At 39.0% G+C, this 21,591-nt stretch overlaps 1 protein-coding gene across 2 annotated transcripts in view; it reads left to right on the top strand.

Annotated features, from left to right (window-relative positions):
* LOC125277194 (synapse differentiation-inducing gene protein 1) overlaps positions 1-20,234 on the top strand; it is a 45,256-nt gene extending 25,022 nt beyond the window's left edge. For both annotated transcript variants that reach the window (XM_048205520.1, XM_048205519.1), the window contains one exon: positions 17,332-20,234. In XM_048205520.1, coding sequence (XP_048061477.1) covers positions 17,332-17,490 — 159 coding nt within the window. In that variant the 3' untranslated portion in view covers positions 17,491-20,234. The remainder of the gene's footprint in view (positions 1-17,331) is intronic.
* Positions 20,235-21,591: the final 1,357 nt, after the last annotated feature.

Here is a 21,591-nt window from a genome sequence, read left to right as displayed (position 1 = left end):
TAAAATCTAAGCCTACACCAAAATCATTTCACTGCAATCCTTCTACAATCCCTGTCAACAGATTCAATTTTTTTTTTTGGAATGTTTTATCATGTAAAAATGTCACAACTAATTGTTTTCAAAATGTGATTGCGCACCATGTAAGTAGAAATATTTGAATAGATGTGTTAAAAGATGCTAGATGAGTAAATTTAAGACATGAAATTATGCTTCAGTTTTGTAAATGCATTATCTACACATTAATCCAGGCGGTTAAAATAAATGAATTTACTTGGGGGTTTTGTGTAAGAGTGTGTCATGGAAAAAGCAATTTCATGTGAGTTGTGAAACTTCTCAGACAAAGTTAGCGCACGGTTTTCAAAATGAATCACAGTTTTGCACTTGATTTCAGCTGCAGAGCTTTTACATGGTGTATTTTATATAGTGATATCCTTTAGAGCAATTACTCAGCAATCGATAGAACACAAACTCCAGTTACACAATGTAAGTCTGACACATCAAATCAACATTTCCTAACTAAAATCCTTAGATAAAACTCAAATGTGAGAAAACAACCTCACAAATCCAGGATACAATGAAATTTCCATGTTATAAAAGCAGTTCATTAATAATTTCTAAAATATATTAATGTATAGGCATGAAACAGCTTCATAAACAGTCTTTTCAACTACACAGTATCATTATTTCTGTCTTACAATAATTCAAATTATCACAGAAATACTGGGATAAAAGTATAAAGTTCGGATATGTCTACAGATGTATATAGAGTAAATATTTTTGGAGCAACCTTTATACTTGCATCATCTTTCGAAAGTGACTTGACGCTTTAAATAAAGATTGTATCAATTAAATCGTTACACCAGTAGGTGGTGACAAGTGAATGTTAAAAAATATATTTGTCAATGAATCATTTATTCATTGAATCATTACATATTTGTTCAAAACAGCAGATTCGTCCTGTAATGAAACAAGTATTATGAGTGAGCCATTGAATCATTCATTCAAACCGATTTGTAAAAAATAAATAAATAAATAATTAAATAGACTAAGGCAATAAAAATGTTGTTATAACCTCTATTTAATTCTGTTATTTTGTTTAGTTGTCTATTCAGAATCGTGATTCTCAATTTACTGTGAATTGTGCATCTCTAATCTGTATAGACACAAACTCTTGGCTACAGAAAGATATTAAACATTTTCATTGTTATTCCCTCCCAAAGGGATCATTTAAAACAAAAAAGTCAAATTCACCTTTTGTAACCAAATGGCACATTTTGTCACACTGTATATGTGCTAACTTGCAAAGAAAATGTATAAAAATATCAAAGCAGTTAGGGCCAATTAATAATGTACTTAATAAATCGTAATGTATACAATAATGCCAGCGTATAAAATGTGACAACTTACCCTGACCTAACAATTCTGAAAAAGCTTTCAGTTAAAATACCTTCATTATAAAATTTACTCTTGTCTGAATGTATTTATTATTATTATTGTTAAGTTTCAAATATTACAAAAATATGGTATTGGAATTTTAGTTTGGAGGACAGAGTTCACAAAAACATTCAAACAATTTATACCATTCTTAATAATAGTTTGAGTAATTTTTGCATCAACCTTAGATATAGATCTTGGGTGGCAACTAGCCCTGGCCTCGCTTTTATGGTTTTTCTCTCTCTCTGCTTTAGACTACAGGTGTACTTTAAAGAAAATGTTTAAATTGCACTTTTTACAGCAATTAAAATAACATCATTGTTTTGAATTCAGAATTGTGCGTGTGTGTTGAAGGCTCAGTGTAATATGGTCAGTTTGAATGGTCATGTATTATACATCTAGTGTTGCTCCAGGACCTTTCATCTCACCGGGTTTGGCGAGAAGCTAATGGATGGGCGATGTGTAAGTCATCCTCCAGTGGGACATTCTGTGTGAATGAACCAGGCGTGATGTGCCTAGAGGAAGGCCAAAGCAGCTTCTTTGAACAGCTCTTTTTTTCTGTTCTCTTTCAATGGCATCATTTTTAAAAGGTTATTGCTGTCTGCTGATATAATTGCATAGAGATTTAATCAGACATCTAAAGCATTTGACGTAACTACAAGTCGTATTAAATAAGAATGAATTTTGACCACTTACAGCGTCCTTTTATTTTCATGCGGTGTCTGCAATGTTTTAGCTCTCAATTCACTTAAGGAATTATGAAAATCAGGTAACTGTGCAAGCACTCAAAATGTAGTGCTTAATACAGTTTGTATGGCACAATGTCCCATGTTGCATGTTGTTCTGTGTCACGCTGGTGTCAATGAGCAGGCAAAACAGTGGATCAAAATGCAGGAAAAGTTTAATAAATGACATAGAAAACACTAAAGGCTGGAACACACCAAGCCGACGGTCGGCCGTCGGGCAGTTTTTCTTTGTCGGCCGACTAAGTTTTCTCAGTGTGTTCCGCACCGTCGGCTGAAGTTGGTCCTCGTCGGCCTTTTTTTCGGCCGATTCGAAATGTTGAATCGCCGTTGGAGCTCGTCGGGCCGTCGGGCCATCTGATGATTCTGATTGGCTGTTCAGCTACTGCCGCCTGCTGTTTCGGAAAGGCATTTCATCTCACGCAGGCGCAGAACTGACGTGCTGCTTGGCCGTCGGCTGTTTAGCGTCGGTTTGGTGTGGCAGGGCAACTTTGGACACAGACGCTGCCGACGTGAGCCAACCCCACAGTCTGCTTTCGTCTCCGCTAGTTCGTCGGCGTCGGCTTGGTGTGTTCTGGCCTTAAGAACAGCGACACAGAAGGAAACCACACATAACACCTACAATGACCAAATGCCTACAAATGAAACACAAGCACTACATAAACAGGGAAGACTAGCGTAACAAGATAACAAGGGGATGAGGTAAATGGAAACACCTGGGAAACCTAATCAACATGAAAAACTACGAAAAACTACAAAACATGACATAAGACAGGAAATAACTAATGTGTCCACAAACACGGAATACATGACAGAGGGAATACATGACATTCTGAGTGCAAGATTGTGGAGGATACCATACTTTACTGAGACTTTACAGCTCCAGCTCTGTAATCCAGGATCATAACTCTGAAAGTACACTTGTCTGCACCACACATCTGGATATATTCTTATTTATAAAATTACCATGATCAGTAGAAAATGTATACAAATGTCACTTTTAAAAAAACATTTTTCAGTCTTTATTTCTAAACCGTGAACAAAACCAACCAGGTTTTTTTATTATTGGACTTTCTTCAGTATTATGGGTAGTGTAGTTGTTTGCCTGGAATTTGGCTATTTTTTTTTTTTTTTTTTATATATATAGGTGCCCTAGAATCAAAAACTGAATTTACCTTGGCATAGTTGAATAACAAGAGTTCAGTACATGGAAAAGACATACATTGAGTTTCAAACTCCATTGCTTCCTTCTTCTTATGTAAATCTCATTTGTTTAAAAGACCTCAACATAACACCGACTGTTACGTAACAGTCGGGATCATTAATATGAGCGCCCCCAATATTTGCATATGCCAGCCCATGTTCAAGGCATTACACAAGGGCAGCCAGTATTAACGTCTGAATGTGCACAGCTGAATCATCAGACTAGGTAAGCAAGCAAGAACAATAGCGAAAAATGGCAGATGGAGCAATAATAACTGACATGATCCATGACAACATGATATTTTTAGTGATATTTGTAAATTGTCTTTCTAAATGTTTTGTTAGCATGTTGCTAATGTACTGTTAAATGTGGTTAAAGTTACCATTGTTTATTACTGTATTCACGGAGACAAGAGTCGTCGTTATTTTCATTTTTTAAACACTTGCAGTCTGTATAATTCATAAACAGAACTTCATTCTTTATAAATCTCTCCAACAGTGTGTAATGTTAGCTTTAGCCACGGAGCATAGCCTCAAACTCATTCAGAATCAAATGTAAACATCCAAATAAATACTATACATACATGATCCGATGTATGCAAGCAGCATGCATGACGAACATCTTGTAAAGATCCATTTGAGGGTTATATTAGCTGTGTGAACTTTGTTTATGCACTGTATAACTGCACTTATAGTCGAGAGCTCGGGGGGGCAGGGAGCGAGAGATTTAAAGGGGCCGCGCCACTTAATCGGTGCATAGTTAATGATGCCCCAAAATAGGCAGTTAAAAAAATTTATTTTGAGCTGAAACTTCACAGACACATTCAGGGGTCACCTTAGACTTATATTACATCTTGTGAAAGAACGTTCTACGGCACCTTTAAGATTAAGCTAAAATTATACTGGCTTGAGGTAGGTCTGTCTAAAAAGTTTATACAGAATTATTAAGAATCAACTTTGTTATAGAGAAAGTGTATGGCATTTTTACTTCCTGAAGCTGACTGTTGCATTCTAAAGTGTACAGAATCTCCGGATTAAAACACAGGCAAAGAAGAAGCAGAAACAAGTGATAGAAGCATTGTTTACACACATGTAAGCTAACTTGATCTTCAAACATTTCGCAGCATATAAATCAAAACTGCCTAATGTTACTGAATGAAATGTGTCAACATCACAAAGAGGTATAGGACTGTAAAGCTTTGGTGTTGATGGATTCAATCTACACAGTCTATGATTTAATCATCGTTCTGAATCTGATTTTTGTTTATGAATCTTGCACATTCACAGAGCATAGCACACAACGTTAATAGCAACTGATGTAAATAGTTTCGTAAAAGACACAATATATATATATATATACAGTCATGCTCAAAATTATTCATACCCTTGGTAAATATGAACAAATAAGGCTGTGAAAATAAATGTGCATCGTTAATACATTTGATCTTTTATTTAAAAAATCTACAAAAATCCAACCTTTCATTGGAGAATAATAATTTTAAATGGGGAGAAAATCTCATTATGAGAGAAATGTTTTTCTATAATACACACTGCTCACAATTAATCATACCCTTTTATTCAATACTTTTTGCAACCTCCTTTTGCCAAGAGAACAGCTCTGAGTCTTCTTCTATAATGCCTGATGAGTTTGGAGAACACCTGACAAGAGATCAGAGACCATTCCTTCATACAGAATCTCTCCAGATCGTTCAGATTCCAGCTCCATGTTGGTGCTTCTTCTCTTCAGTTCACTTCACTCATTTTCTTTAGGGTTCAGGTCAGGGGACTGGGATGGTCATGGCAGAAGCTTGGTTTTGTGTTCAGTGACCCATTTTTGTGTTGGTTTTGATGTTTGTTTTGGATCATTGTCCTAATGGAAGATCCAATCACGACCCATTATATGACTTCTAACAGGGACAGTCAGGTTTTGATTTTTTATCTGTTGGTATTTGATAGAATCCATGAAACCATGTATCTGAACAAGATGTGCAGGACCTCCAGCAGAAAAATAAGCCCACAACATTAAAGATCCAGCAGTATATTTCATTGTACGCATGGGGTACTTTTTACCGCTGTGTGCACCAAACCCATCTTAAGTGTTTGCTGCTAAAAAAACTAAATTTTTTGCTTCATCTGACCATAGAACGTTTGAAAAGTAACTGACACTACTGAAACTTCAAACAGGATGGGTTCTATGGTCAGATGAAACAAAAAATTTGCTTTTTTAACAGCAAACACTCAAGATGGGTTTGGTGCACACAGGGGTAAAAAGTACCCCATGTGTACAAAGAAATATACTGCTGGATCTTTAATGTTGTGGGCTTATTTTTCTGCTGGAGGTCCTGCACATCTTGTTCAGATACATGGTTTCATGGATTCTATCAAATACCAACAGATAAAAAATCAAAACCTGACTGTCCCTGTTAGAAGTCATATAATGGGTCGTGATTGGATCTTCCATCAGGACAATGATCCAAAACAAACATCAAAACCAACACAAAAATGGGTCACTGAACACAAAACCAAGCTTCTGCCATGACCATTCCAGTCCCCTGACCTGAGCCCTAAAGAAAATGAGTGGAGTGAACTGAAGAGAAGAAGCACCAACATGGAGCTGGAATCTGATGGATCAGGAGAGATTCTGTATGAAGGAATGGTCTCTGATCTCTTGTCAGGTGTTCTCCAAACTCATCAGGCATTATAGAAGAAGACTCAGAGCTGTTAACTTGGCAAAAGGAGGTTGCAAAAAGTATTGAATAAAAGTGTATGATTAATTGTGAGTAGTGTGTATAAGAGAAAAAAATTTCTCTCATAATGAGATTTTCCCCCCATTTAAAATTATTTTCCATTGAAAGGTTGGATTTTTGTAGATATTTTAAATAAAAGATCAAAAGTATTAACGGTGCAGATTTATTTTCACAGCCGTCTTTGGTCATATTTACCAAGGGTATGAATAATTTTGAGCATAGAATTTGGACTGCAGTACCCATTTCCACCATTAGCTGTCAATATTACATACTGCCCCTTTAAGATTTATGTTTTCAGCCGGTTATGACAAACATTTAATTTGAAAGAAATTAACATATTTAAGAACTATGAATTCATTAAACTTTTCAGTACATGCTTCCTTTCCATGGAAAAATGTTTGACATGTCTGGCTGAAAACATAAATCTTAAAGGTGCAGTATGTAATATTGACAGCTAATGGTTGAAATGGGTCCTGCAGTCCAAATTCAAAATATTGGAGAGAGTTTTTCCCCTCCTCAGACTCAACGCTCACACGGGTTGCCAGATTGAGGACATGCAACAGAGTGCAGTTGACAATAGAAAGCGAAGAGCCTTACACTGCAAGTTGATCATCTAATGTATACGTTTGCAATGTTTTATTGCTGATGCTTTTTAGGTCGGGTAGAATCTGCGATTTCTGACCCAGTTCATTTGCTGGCTTCCATGGCTGCAATACGCTGTGTTTTCCACCAACTGGCAACCTGGGATGTCAAAATACTATTGGGTAAACTGTCTGGCAGTGGGCGGGATCACACAGACCAAAACAAAAACAAACATTCCGACACAGAACACACATTTCAAAGTAGAATAACGGGTTGTTGCATTGTTTTTCGGAGAAACAAGTATGTAAACTTAGAATGTTTCCTAAATCTCTGCAAACATGGTATTTTTATGCTTTAGTACGGTCAATAAAAATTACATACGGCACCTTTAAAGGTTTGAAGTGACAGTACTATTGGTCTAAATTGCAGCTTTCTTAGAAACATGTCTAGGCTTTTTCTTTGAGAATTCTCCAAATATTTTTCCAGTTAATGCAATCTAATTGATTAACTTTTTTTCAGTTGGGGAGACTGTTCCTATTCTGCTCAGAGACCCTTAAACATCTTTTTTGTTTGTCATTTAATATTCATTTTTCCTCAGTGATATTGCTCGCAAACAATGCACAAATTATAATTGTTTTGTGTGGGTTTGTGGTTTTATTTCACTGGTTACAATTGCATTGTGTATTGGGGGATGCATTTTTATGTTCAGTTTCCCAGTGATTGCCTCCATGTAAATTTCCATGTTTTTCACCAAAGTAAGTAATCAATTCTGAATTTTAAAATGATTTTATATTGGATAAAATTGTAATGTATGATGAATTAAATTACACATCTCATCACATTTATTTGTGCCTTACGACATGCTAAACAATAACAAGTAATATGATTTACAACAGATTGTGATTTAAAAAGGGGGAGAATATTATTCAATTTCAATATTTAATAAATAAAAAATAAATTAAATTGTTATGGTTGTGAATATGTAGTAGCCATTAGACTGCATCATGATCCTTAATACAAATTTCCATATTTACCAGCACCGCTCATGCATCACGTGAAAACACTGTCTTATCAGATATATTACGATCAAATTATAATTTCAGATGAATTGTCCTTATTAGACCTTAAACCATGAGCAATTATTAAATCTGGGCAGGCCAGTGAATGCTGTTCCTATTCTGTCCTGAAACTGAACTATGTCACAATCTGTTTTTGCTAAGCTTGTGTGCATAATCTGATTCATTGCTTTTAGAGCGTGTTCTAACACAAACACAATAAGCTCCTTATGTAATGGTTTGGCGAGAGAGAGAGTGCGAGTGTGGGCCTTGTAGAACATAAGCTTTGAATAAAATATCTTTTTTTAACAATGGGTGGATGCCTTCAACAAAATGGTTATCATTTCTTCAGCAACACCGTGGGTGCTCTGTGCTCAGATCACCGCAGAGATTCACATAAGCCCACTTCCACAAGTCAATATGCATTTGTGCTGTAGATGATGCTTATGCAGGAATTTCACATATTAATATTGCAGGAAATATATTCTGCGCAGCAGGGGCGTTTCCTCCGAGGAGGCAAGGGAGGCAGTGCCTCTTTCAAAAAAATGGATGAGAAAATCCATTTTACAAAAATAAAACAATACAAATATTACAAAATGTGAGAATAAAAAGTGTGTAAATAACTTGTTTCTCTAAAGTAACATTGTCCAACAGCGACACCAGCAGGTAAAATTACAGCAGGAGACCGTATCTCTCTTGCCTCCCCTGAACCCATTGTGTTTTAACAGACCCCCTAAAGTGTGTGGTGGTTTTTTGGTGGGGTAATTGAGAATGAATGGTGTAAGGGCAGCTGACAACATGGGAAAGTCCGCATGACAGCTTGGAGAGACAGCTGACAGGAGGGAACAGACCCCACTGGGGCTGTCAGGGGCTAGCTACCCAAGGCAGCAGTCCCCAATGCTAGTTCAGTTAGTTGGAGGCATCCACAAAATGCTACAGACAATCAACGAAAGAAAATACCCCTGGAGCCTGCGAAAGCGAGGGCGCAAGATGGCTCATTTATTGATAACACGGTTACAGACCCAAGTACGGAAACAACTATACTCCACAATAGCAGCAAAATGCAAGCTCCAGGTGTGTATTTGTAGTTGGGAGAAAATAACATCAGAGAAGGGCTTGATAATCCCCCAAGGGAGGAAAAGGTGCTTGAGAGAGCAGAGGCAAGGGCCTCGCATTGACCAGTACTTCTTACGAGGCAACCGGTCAAATCAGTCGAGTGAAGCACAGCAACGGGACACAAACCAAAGCTCGCAGAGCATCAGCACCCCTGTTACTGGAGAGAAAGTTACAAGCACAGAAATGGCGGTTGAGGAGCCCGTGCAACTACACAGACCTCCAAGCGAGAAAAAGATTGAAGGCCGCAAACCTGGTGTGAAGTGGCCCAAAGCTGTCAACAAAAAAGAATGGGAAACAATCAACAGTGGCCTAACTCAAATCTTGGAGCAACAAGTAGGCACAGTAGCAGAAAGGCTTGAAAGGATGGGCAGAATAATTTACAACTATGGAGAAGAGCGCTTCAGAGTGGAAAAAGGGAGAAGTGGAAAAAAATTACCAACCCAAACCAAGTCCAGAAGGCAGCAAGAGATAGAGAGGCTAGTCAAAGAAAGAAGACATGAAAAACAGTGGAAAAGAGCCTCTGACGTTGAGAGAGAAGGTCTCATGCCACTTCAAGTGGATATTAAGAATTGGCTGGCGACTTCACGAAGGGCAGAGAACTTGAGGAAACGGTGCAGGAACAAAGAACATGTAATAACACGTTTCTATAAAGACCCCTTCAGTTTCGCCAAAGACGACTTTGCAAAGGAAAAAAGCGGAACCTTGAAAACATCAAGGCAGGAATTGGAGAAACACCTGGAAAACGTCCATCATGACACGAAAAGGCATGAGCAGATAGTCATTCCACCTGACATGCCCGCCTATTCAACCTGGACACTAGCCCTCCAAAATGGAAAGAGGTAGAAAATACGGTCCGGCGAGCAAGAGCAGCATCTGCTCTGGGGCCTAACGGAGTACCATACAAGCTTTATAAGAATGCACTAGATATCCTACGCTTTCTGTGGAGGCTTATGAGGGTAGTTTGGCAGAAGCAAAGAATACCCAAGGCTTGGCAAAGAGCTGGTGGTGTGCCAATACCAAAAGAAAAGGCCGCATCAGAAATCAGTATGATCTGGCATCAGATTCAAGCAGCCAAGAAGGACAAGAGAGACCTACATGTGGTTTTCCTCGACCTGGTCAATGCTCTTGGCTCAATTCCCCATAATCTTCTCTGGAAATCTTTCAACTTCTTCCACGTACCAAAACATATAACAACACTGGTCAAGACCTACTTCCAAGACTTACAATTGTGCTTTACAACAGCCGATTTCACCACAACATGGCAGTGCTTGGAAGTAGGCATCATGGCAGGCTGCACAGTGTCACCTCTGGTTTTCACAATGGTCATGGAAGTCATTATCAGGGCCTCAAAATGGTGGGCGGGGAATGAACCAGGGCAGGGCTCCATCTTCCACCTATCAGAGCAAATACGGACGACATGACAACTCTGATTACTACGGAAGCATGCACCAAGCGGCTGCTTGGAAAGCTGCAGGAGAACATCAAGTGGGCCCGAATTAAAATTAAGCCAGGTAAATCTCAAAGCATCTCCATTGTCAAGGGGGTGCTTAGAGACACAAGCTTTTGCATCGGGGATGACCTAATACCAACAATATATGAGCAGCCTGTCAAAAGCCTAGGCAGATGGTACAACTCAAGCCTTAAGGACAAAGAGCAGGTGCAACAACTAAGGCTAGAGATTGTTAATGGCCTGGACATTATCAATAAGACTCTACTAGGGACACCAAAGTTTATCCAGTTGAAGTTGGATGCAGAGGATTTGTGGCATCATCTATCATCAGACTGTTGAGAGAACTTGGAATCGACGGTCAGGCTTAGAGAAAGACCATTAGAGAAGTCTCAGAGATGGCAGAAAGAAGTAGCCAGTGGATTTGGCTCAAGCGGAATGACCCAAGTAAATCAACAACATAAATAATTCAATAACGCCCACCTGTCAACCTTTCAGCAAACTGCAGACTTCTGTAACAGGGTGAATTTCGGGAGCAAGGGACACAAGCTGAGGATTGATCATCCTGCAGCGGGCCACCCTTGTAGAGAGTGTATAGTGTTGAAAGGCCAAAACACCCAATGACACAAGGGCACTCTACTGATGATGTGTCCCATGCCCAATTGACCCGAAATGGTACTTAGACAAAGATTTACCTGCCATACAACTCGGAAAATCCCCACCAGTTGATTGTTTACCATTCCCAGCAATAAGGTGCATCTCAAAAAAAGTGTTCACCAACTATTGGCACAAGAGACAGCTTTTAACATCTTGTCCTGTGTTTTTTTTTATTCTGGGGTTAATGGGAAGACTAATTAAAAAGTAAGTAAACAACTCAGCCACTATTACTGCTTTATGTCACATCAAAATCAAACATGAAATGGCCTGAGAACATGATTACTGTGGTGGTTTTTTAGTGAGCAATCACAGTCAGCTTGGTGAAATTAAAGGTATCGCTTTGTGTCTGTGACCAGTGTTTACTGAGCTTGTTGACTGATGACTGATGATTACTTTTTAAAGTAATTTTGTTTCTGTATTTTTAAGATATATTTTTATATTAACATAGGCCTATTTTAATGACAGTATATTTATTGAACAAAAAATGAATTCTTTTATTTATCAAAATAAACAGAAAATAGTGCAAACTTTGCTAAAGTGATTCTTTTGAACAAGTATTAACCTAGACATTATTAACACATATTATTTTAGCTAAAGTATTTGTATGAATACGGTGTGCCTTTTACCCCATGCTGGGGGGTAAAAGGCCTCCTCACCACCTCATACATTTATAATATTTTATACAAAATTAACCACTTTTATGATTTATTTTCACACAAAATCTGTTGCTCCATCAATGTTCAATACAAACATATATTTTTTCCTGCAATCATACACTTTGAGAGTAGTGAAAAGCAAATTTTTTCTTAAGGTGTGCCTTTAGCCCAATTGTACCCTAATATATATATATATATTATTACTGCCTTTATTTATTTTGGAATAAATGTAAAAATCCTCAGTTTTTTTGATGTTACATATATATATATAACATCAAAAAAACGGAGACTTTGCCTCCTCATTTCAGAACACCACTGCATGCTGCTGCGCAGTAAGATTTTGATATAATCACTGATACGACAAAGTGAGCGATTGTCGTGTCTCATTTAGTTTCTTTTTAATTTTCTTTTTTATCTTCTGTGTCATTGCTCTATTGTTAATTAGTCTTTACTTTGATTTGATGGTAATTAATTATGCATGTCTAAATTGAAGCAGTAATTAGGCTACTAAGTACAGTCCTTCATCTGTACGGAACAATAGGCTGATAATCATGTTTGCACACTGACTGTGCACATTATCAGCAGGGGAGGAAGAATACATGAACTACTTTGCAAATCAAAGTTCAAATACAGCATGACTAAGGATGCATTAAAGGATGCAATAGATGCATTAAAAATACTGGAGATTATACAAGGCTCAACAATAAAGATATTTTTTCTGGCTTCCACAGGTCAGATGTTCAGATTTTCTACTTGCTGTAGATGGATGAATGGATGGAGTGTTACATCCTCCAGTGCCCCATGATTTCCATCAGAGGGCACTCCTCCTGACTCCTTTCCCATAACGCATTGCCACCTGTGTGTCATTAGTTTGTTAATGTTGGCCTAAATAACTTCCCCTCCCTCTTGCAGCAACATCTCTTCTCTGATGTACTGGCTCGAGGGCAGGGCAATCTGTCACTCACATGAGATCCACCAATTGCAAACCACAATAATCCAATCAATTCCTGATGGACAAAATCAAGTCCCATCCTACATTTTTTTCTTGTCTAAGAAGCTGTTTCACTTAGATATACATCACAATAGGGAAGAAAAGTCTATTGCACAACAATAAAGCAGTGTACATGTTGGCATGAGACTAGTATGATAGAATTGCTTGCTGACCTTGACTGTGTAAACTTATATATCCAGTCTTTCAATTCATGTCATGAGCATAAATTCAGCAACTTTCAAGGATAGCAGATAAGGCTGGTTGACATGGAAAAAACTCCAGCCAAAAGTAATATAGTGCTTTTACAAAAATACAAGCATGACATTTCTGCTTTTAAGCTCTCCAGAAATTTGGCCTAATTTACTTCCATTTTAAGTTCATTATTGTAAAAAAAAAAAAATTCAGAATGTCTTTCTCTGGTAATTAACATTGTCACAAACGCTATCATAATATCTTACGTTGAACCTGGAACATCATGATTACAGGTGACTAGTAAATGCATTCATTATACATTTAAAAGGTATTGCATTTTGAATGTGTATTTTAAATTATTTCCTCAGATTGCCACTAATATACACTAGTTTCTCTAACATTTGCCTCACTGAGCAAAAAGAACGGACAGCCTGTAAGGCACCGAGTAAAAGTGCTTGTGCTGGTGAACTGTGACATTTCCAGAGGCCTAAGAACATTTAAGATAGAGGCCAGGAAAACAAATGAATAACTGAACCGAAGATAACAACATACTGCTTTGCTGCTTGGACTGTAGGGCTAAAATTTATGCCCTGACAGTAAGCGTTACAAAAAATCATGCTAACTCAGTTTGTATTTCAAGCCCAAGGGGAAGTCTCTATAGCAGACACTCATGTGTACCAATGAGGGCTCAAAGCTCACCAGTGGACTGTTTGCTTTTCAAACAATGCATCATGATAATGTCAGTGACAGTTTTATTAGATGAAGTCTTCTGTGATGGATTTAGTGAATTCTGAATGAATAAAAACAGGAATAAAGTGTGCTCAACCCTGCTGAACATGACATAACAGCTTTGATTTATATATCACGAGGCTCTTGTTGTGCACAAACTGTAAATGAAATTGAAACACGAAGGCTTCCCTTCTGAAAAAGATTGCTGAGTAGGTGCAGAGGTGTGTTCTGAGTAGGGGTGGGATCAGAGGGTACCACACGATACGATACGATCACGATAAAGTGTGCAGAAACGCGATGAGCCGCCTGGCAGAAGCCCCTCTCATGACGCGAATTCACATCTGTTGTGAAGTGAATTTCACGCCCGAATGAAGCGAGTAATCTCAAAATGTTCAAGCATCCAATATTCACGCAAGTCGTGTTTGGTGTGAACGCCCCATAAGGCAGGGTGTCCTGTCCTGCTCCTGGAGGGCCACTGTCCTGCAGAGTGTAGCTCCAACCCCAATTAAACACACCTGAACCAGCTAATCAAGGTCTGACTAGGTGAACTAGAAACTTCCAGACAGGTGTGTCGAGGAAAGTCGGAGTTAAACTCTGCAGGACAGTGGCCCTCCCGGACCGAGTCTGGACACCCCTGGTCTAAGGTGTTTTTGGTGGTTACTAGGTGGCTGCTTACAGGCCTAACGAGTCAAGAGAGTTCACACCAAAGTCTCATTGGTCTCTAAATATGGCTTGGATCCCTCCTTCAGTGTAAGTCTACAGCAGTGGTCGCCAACCCATCGATCGTGATCGACTGATAGATCTTTGTCATTGTCCCAGTAACTCCCGAAAATAACAGAAATATGAGTACAAAAATACATTACATTTCTAAAGCCTTTGTACTGTATTTTTGTATTTATTTTTCTGTTATTTTCGGGATCTACTGGGACAGTGATAAAGGTACTGTAAATAGCCGACATCATGCCTGAGTCTGTAAATGGCTGTTAACAGAGGCCAGAGACGCTGAAGATGGACGCAAAGAGGAAAAAGTTCTGTAGAGGCAGAGCAGCTCACTGTTCACGATGCTCGAAATATAGGAAGAAAATATGAATATTGAATTGGGGGTGAGGGCTTGAATGTAACTCTGAAGAGAACTTACTGGTTGCGTCCGAAATCGCATACTGTTGAGTAGGTACTACATTTGAATTTAAATTGACTTCATGACCGTTGAAAAAGTATGTTCTATATAGTACGAATGCGTGTAGTATGAATGAATTCGGACGTACTACATCCGCTATGTTTTGTCTGTCACATGACCTACCAGCGTCAGTTACGTCCCTTCAACTCCATTCACAAATCCTCTCCCGTGGCCTCATGGGATAGTAAAGTGTCCATCGTATGCGCACTTCAGAATCTCTACGGAAGTAGTAAGACATCCGGGTATTTTTCGCCTACTGTTTTTCGAATACTATGAATTCGGACATAGTACTCTGTACGCACACTGTTTTTCGCGTACTATATAGTAGAGTAGTATTCGATTTCGGACGCAGCGTCTGTCTTCAGAAAAGTTTCGATGGCAATGGCATTTTATTGTCCTCTTTCATTCCTGTCTTTCATAAAGGTCAAGGTCAGGAATCTTGGGCTTAAAAAGGTCGGTGACCACTGGTCTACAGGATTTGTTCTTGGATGTTTTGTCTTTCTCCAGGCTGAAATCATGTCTGATTGCTTAGAAAAGTAATAGCACACAATTTGAAGTATCAGAATCATAGCACAGATGGTGTTGGACCAGTATGTGCCAAAATGTAATACTTGGGTTATTCGAAGTTTTACAACATGGTATATCTATTTGCCAGGTGTTATTAAATGTATAAGAGGCTTAAATGTATTACAAATCTAAAAATTATTAAATTATTAAGAACACAGCAAAAAAACATTCCACTCACAAAATTAAATCACCTTCATGTTTTGCCAGCTATTACAAGAGTTTGTAGCAAAGCTTTGTAAAGGACAGTCAAGTAACATGTGATTATTGGAAAACTATGCAATTTCTCATCAATTTAACACCATCTTTTAATTTATTTCTTTGGCTATTTTCGTATTCCATTAACATATTCCCATGCCTGTCTGCAGCATGTTCCCATGCTGTGGGGAGCACTGATATCTTGCAGTAATCTCAAGAGGCCCAGAAGTAGGCAGAATGCATAAATTTTACAGCTGCCCTGTCAATGACCACTTTCACAGGAAGCTAGTGGATCTTCCAGACGGGAGAAACTGTCTCATGGGTTAATTATGCCTGTGAAATCTTTGTAAAGAGCTCCTTGTACAATTTCTCAGTTCCTGTCCAGTAGACTTACTCGACTAATTCTTTTGCTCTTTCAATCATCTCCTTTTACTGTATCAGCTCAGAAACATTGCCTTGGCTTGAACTTGACATGAAAAAAGGGTTAATTCACCCCAAAATGAAAATTCTGCCATTAATTACCCACTCTTGTGTCGTTCCAAACCCATAAGACTTTTGTTCATTTTCGGAATACAAATGAAGATCTTTTTGATGAAATTTGAGAGATTTCTGTTCCTCCATTGATTGCCTTTGCAACTATCACTTTGACGCTTCAAAAAGTTCATAAAGAGATTGTAAAACTAATCCATATGAATTGAGCGGTTTAGTGCATGTTTTCGGAAGAGATCGATTTCTGAGGATGATTGCTTTTTATGATAAACAGATTTAATTTAGGCTTTTACTCACATAAACATAGATCAAACGTGCTGCGTAACCAATGAGGTTCATTTTCATGTGTTATGCAGCACATTCAAGCTTCTGGAAGAGGTTTGTTTTTGTGCGTCATTCAGGTTAGGTTGAGCTTCTGCTTATATTCTGCTTATAAAAGTTTGGGCTAAGTAAGGTTTTTTGTTTGTTTGTTTTGATAGAAATTACTTTTATTCAGCATGGATGGATTAAACTGATCAGAAGTGACAGTAAAGAGATTTACATTGTTACAACAATTTTAGCACATTTTACACATTTTAGCAATACAGTGATAACATTAATAACCGTGAACATTTTCGTCTCTATAATCGTAATATGAAATTGTCATATCGTTTCATCTCTATTTCTTAATAATGCTCTCATTTTTGCTAGTCTGAATCACACTACCTTGATACCATCCAGGCAAAAAGAAATGCACATGTGAGCATGAATAGAATAATTTTCTACCTCAGGATGCAGTTAGTCAGAAGTAGCTGAATTATGATCGGCTGCTAAATGTGAGGGCAATTTCAATACGACCCGATTAGCATCATCAGGTTATTGTGGGCCGAACTGTTTGATGGATGTTGGCAAAGATGAAAGACACAAGCCTACAGACAGACAGTCCACCTTTTCTCTGTATGCAATTACAACCATTATGCAATAAATCAATGTAATAGTTGGCGAAATAACTCTGAGAGATCAGGTAGGAGGGTAGGAGCGTCTGTAAGTGAGCAGAGAAGGAAAACAACGTGGCAGCGGGGTGTTGAGATGTAAATGAATTCATCAGAAATATCTGTCCTTAATCTTGGCAACGTTTCCTGGACTTCAAAGGCTGCGAGCCCCCGCAGGAGAGCTCTGAGTCATGCAGCACTTATTATTTATGCACTTTACCAGATCTGTCAGTCAGCTGTTGGAGAAGGGCCAATTAATAATTTCTCTGTTTTCTTTCTCTTTGCATCTCTTATGTGATCATAGCTCATTCTTACTGCAAACCTTTCCAAAACATGTCAACATGTGCTATTTTTGTCTTTGTTCTCCCTCCCTCATGCAGACTAACAAAGCGGTGACTAAAGGGGACTTTCACCACGCCAGCTCCAGCTCCAGACGAGCGCTCTTCCTCGCCGTACTGTCCATCACCATCGGGACGGGCATCTACGTGGGTGTGGCTGTGGCCCTTATCGCATACCTCTCCAAAAACAATCACTTGTAGCCTTCTCATGCCCAAACCACTCTTTCGTTTCAGCAGTCAGATAAAGACTGGATCACTTTGGGATCAGCTTTTTGAGAGAATGCCCAGAGGTCACAGTATGGGACTCACCAGCAATGTGTTCCACTCCTGCACTTTTAAAAGTCATTCCCATTCCCATTTCAATGGGAACATAATCGTTTGTGTAAATGTCCTGATCACCTTTCTGCATTTTCATGTGACCGTGCCACCACCACTTTTATTTTTGCGCTCAATGTTTGTGCAAGTGCAAATCTAATGCTAATGCTAGGTGGTTTTGCCAAATTAAAGTCAATATGAAATCAAAAGGGACCTGATTTACTTTCTTAATGCATGTTCCTGCTCATATTGTGCACATTTTTCCAAAGAAATCTTTCATCAAAATTTAATCATTTGCTATGCCACTGGAACAACTTTCCTTTTTGTCATCAGATAGCATTGGATAATGGATGGCCGATCCAATAAATTCCCACCAGATGAAATTGGGCTGGTTGCACCAGCTGTGTCTAAGTTACAAGTTAGCTTAATAACAAATAATTAGGCACTAAATTACAGCTTACACACTACTAAATATATTTTGTTGCACCATTAAATTTAGTTGAAACATAACTCTATGTATAAACTAAATATTTATGGAAGCCTCTGACCAGGATTAACAGTCGGAATAAAACAGCAGATTGATTGAATTGCAGTGGATGCCAAGGCGGCAAATGCCAAGGGTGATCTGAGGATTGCAATGGAAGTGTTTCCACTGGGTGAATCCCCACAGGCATCCCATTCCTCAGCATGCTTGTTCCGCCCAGTTGAGTTCATGGATGAGTTAGGCAGTTCACCTCAGGGTGAATTTAATTTCTCAAGCGTGGCTCGTGAAGAGGATGAACTGTCGATCGCAGCATTGAAGGGTTGGATTCTGCCTTTGGAAGTGCATGGCTCACCTATAGGCCCCCACCATCTGGTGTGATGGCCCAGGCTGAGGCTGATGCTGAGTTTGCTGCCGTGAATATTAGGCTAACGTGGAATCCTCCACCCTGTCTTGAGCTTTCGCGGTTGGATGATTGGTTTCTGGGCTTCAGTGCTCAGTGCCTTTCTTCCCGGAAGTACACCAGGGGATCACATAGTCATGGAAGGCACCTTTCACTAACAGAACATGGTTCTCAGGTTCTTCCTCCGTCACTACACTCAATGGCGGGGTGGTCAGGGGGTACTCAGAGGTTGAGCTGCCACCTGGAGGAAACATCTGAGGCTCCCTTCCAGGTCCTGTAAGTTTACCTTGTGAATGACAGTGAGGGCTTACAGTGCTGCTAGACAGGCCGAATGCAGGAGCTGCACTTGCCGACCAATTCTGCCTTATGGGTGACAGAGGTCACGGTGCAGGCTCTGGGTTGGGCATTGTCCACCTAGGAGTGCCATCTATGGCTTAACCTTGCCAAGATGCTGAGAAAGTGCACTTTCTTGATGATCCCTTCTCCCAAAGTGGCCTCTATGGCGACATTGTTAGCATCAGTTATCAGCAGTGAAGATGCAGACAGAAGCAATCAGACACATCTTGCCCCGGCACGACTTGGCTGCCACCTACAGGTCTCCGCTCTGCCATCCCAGAGGCTGTCTTCCTCAATCGAGGTTCTTCTGCAGGAAGGTGATGCATTCTTCAGGTCTATCAGCTAGTGAACTTGCAAGCACTCCCTTGGGTTCGAGGCAGACACAGCCTTATCTCTGAATTGTCTAGTGCGTGCCCTGCGCATTTATTTGGACTGCACAGAAAGCTTTAGATGCTCTGATCAGCTCTTTGTCTGATTCAGGGAACAGCAGAAGGGGAAGGCTGTCTCCAAACAGAGGATTTCCCACCAAATTGTGGATGCTATTTCTTTGGCATAACAAGCCCAGGGCATGCCATGTCCCAAATTTGGCGGACACTGTCTCGGCTCCTCAGCACAAACCTGAATACGTGGAGCAAGCCATCTCCTTTTATACCCGTATGTCTGGGAGAGTGGCATGCAAATTCCACTTGCCAATTCACTACATCGACACAATGTCTCATTTCCCTCCATCAGAGAATGGAAGTAACAATACTCAGCCTCTAGTGTGGACTTTATGTTCCAAGATCTTACGAACAGCTGGTGCAACCCTACCCAAATCCCTACTTTTTTTTTTCTTGTTGAATTTTGTTTCACTCGGATACAAGATTATAGTAAAATGTAAAGAAAAATGGGCTGTGAACAGCATTTCATCTTGACTTTAATATTGGTTTGTCGCAAATACAGTATTTGGTATACAGATCTAACCTGTCAAAAGATCCAGACAAGATCTGAATCAGTATCTGAACAATCAGTGACTTTCTCAAATGTTTTTTGGATTATGTGAAGCATCTATCTGAAGTGCCACAGTGCTTTCAAGCCTTTTTAAGAGCTACTGAATCTTAAGGTCTGTGACACACAAAGGGGCATTTTCAACACTCTTTTGATATTACAGACACAAAATGAACATAAAGCCATATAGATGGGTTGCTCAAGCCTGCGTTTTAACTTTTTTCGGAATGTATGGGTGAAGTCATTCTTGTGGGGCTGTAACATTCACTATTAACTACTCTGTAATTAAGTCCTAAGGCTTTCAGTTTATACATGTCAATCTATGAAGCTGTAAATGCCTCCGCTGTCAAATTTTCTCCCATACTTTGGGAAACACCTCTTGCCAGCAAGCTCATGCTAATTAAATGTGGTCTTTTCATTCAATCATGGTGCCGGTGTGTTCATCTGATTTGGACCATTTGATCTCGGAACGTCTTTTATGTTATGTTAATGTCTTTTATGTTTATGATGAAGTGTTATAAAAAAAAAAATGAAGGTTCACATACAGACAAACAGATAGAAACCCAGATTTTTCAAGAAGTGCATCTTATTTAATCTTGAGAAGTTCATGCTGTGGATTAAACTACCAGCCCTCATTCACAAATGTACATGTTCACAGAAACACCAATAAGAACACATTTTTACACTGCATTTGCTCCAACAATACAAACCTAACATTACCTCAGTTATGTATTGATTCATGTAATAGTTGAAGTGACAATTGTTACAGATTTTACATTAGCATAGTGAATATTTTATAGAAACATTAAGAAGAGTTCTGTTCAGTTACAGTTAAGGGTGGAACGGTTCAGATTACTCACGGTTCGGTTTTTATCATGGTTTTAGGGTCATGGTTTTAGGGTCATGGTTTCGGTACGGTTCAGTATGTGCTATGTTCAGTTAAAAAACAGGACAATTGTCAAATAAAGATAAAGAAAATAAAAACAAATAATCTAACTACAAGAAACAGCAGAAAAAAATACATTAGAGCTAAAATACAAATAAAATAAACAATGCTTTACAGGTTTTTCAGCTATCTAACAGTAGCTTTCAGGTACAGAAATTGAATAAAGTAATCAAATATAAAATTCTTTGAATACTTAAATAAAGATGAAACATTATTGAAGTTACAAAAGCTATTCTATCAAGAGAGATTTCTTCATCTTTTGTCGTTTGATTAACATTAAAAGCACAGAGAGCAGGAATATTAGACTGCTGTCCCTTTAAGACAATTCAAAGATCCAGTACACTGATACTGATGCACATGCGTTGTTTGCCTCGTTTTTCTCTTAAGATATAACCTACTATGTTTGTTAGGATACTTGCTAAGATGGCATGTTGACAATTTTTGTGTGAATTTGTCCGTTTAGGTGCAAGACTTGAAAGAGAATTTGCACGAGAGCATTGGCGCTGTGACACGGCTATCCGTGTACATGCTTCGGATAGCTGTGTCACAGCGCGCAAATTCTCTTTCAAGTCTTGAACCTAAACGGACAATTCACACAAAAATTATGTCAACATGCCCATCTTATGAGTGTACTGTGTACGCGCTTCAGATGAGTGCACACAAATCTCCTCACAGTGCGCGCGAGTTCTCTTTCGCGTCTTACAGATGAATGTTTAAATTGGCAAGGTTTAAATGAGTTTAGTTTAAACACAGATAGCGTGAGATGTTAATGTCTCACCTGCACTCGTGTGCTATCAACACCCGAGTGATGATGGCGTAAATGACCATAGAGCA

The sequence above is a fragment of the Megalobrama amblycephala genome, linkage group LG10, assembly GCF_018812025.1.
Source record: "Megalobrama amblycephala isolate DHTTF-2021 linkage group LG10, ASM1881202v1, whole genome shotgun sequence".
NCBI classification, from domain to species: Eukaryota; Metazoa; Chordata; class Actinopteri; order Cypriniformes; family Xenocyprididae; genus Megalobrama; species Megalobrama amblycephala.
Note: the sequence above shows the minus strand (reverse complement) of the source record. Positions and strands in the feature narration are given on the sequence as shown.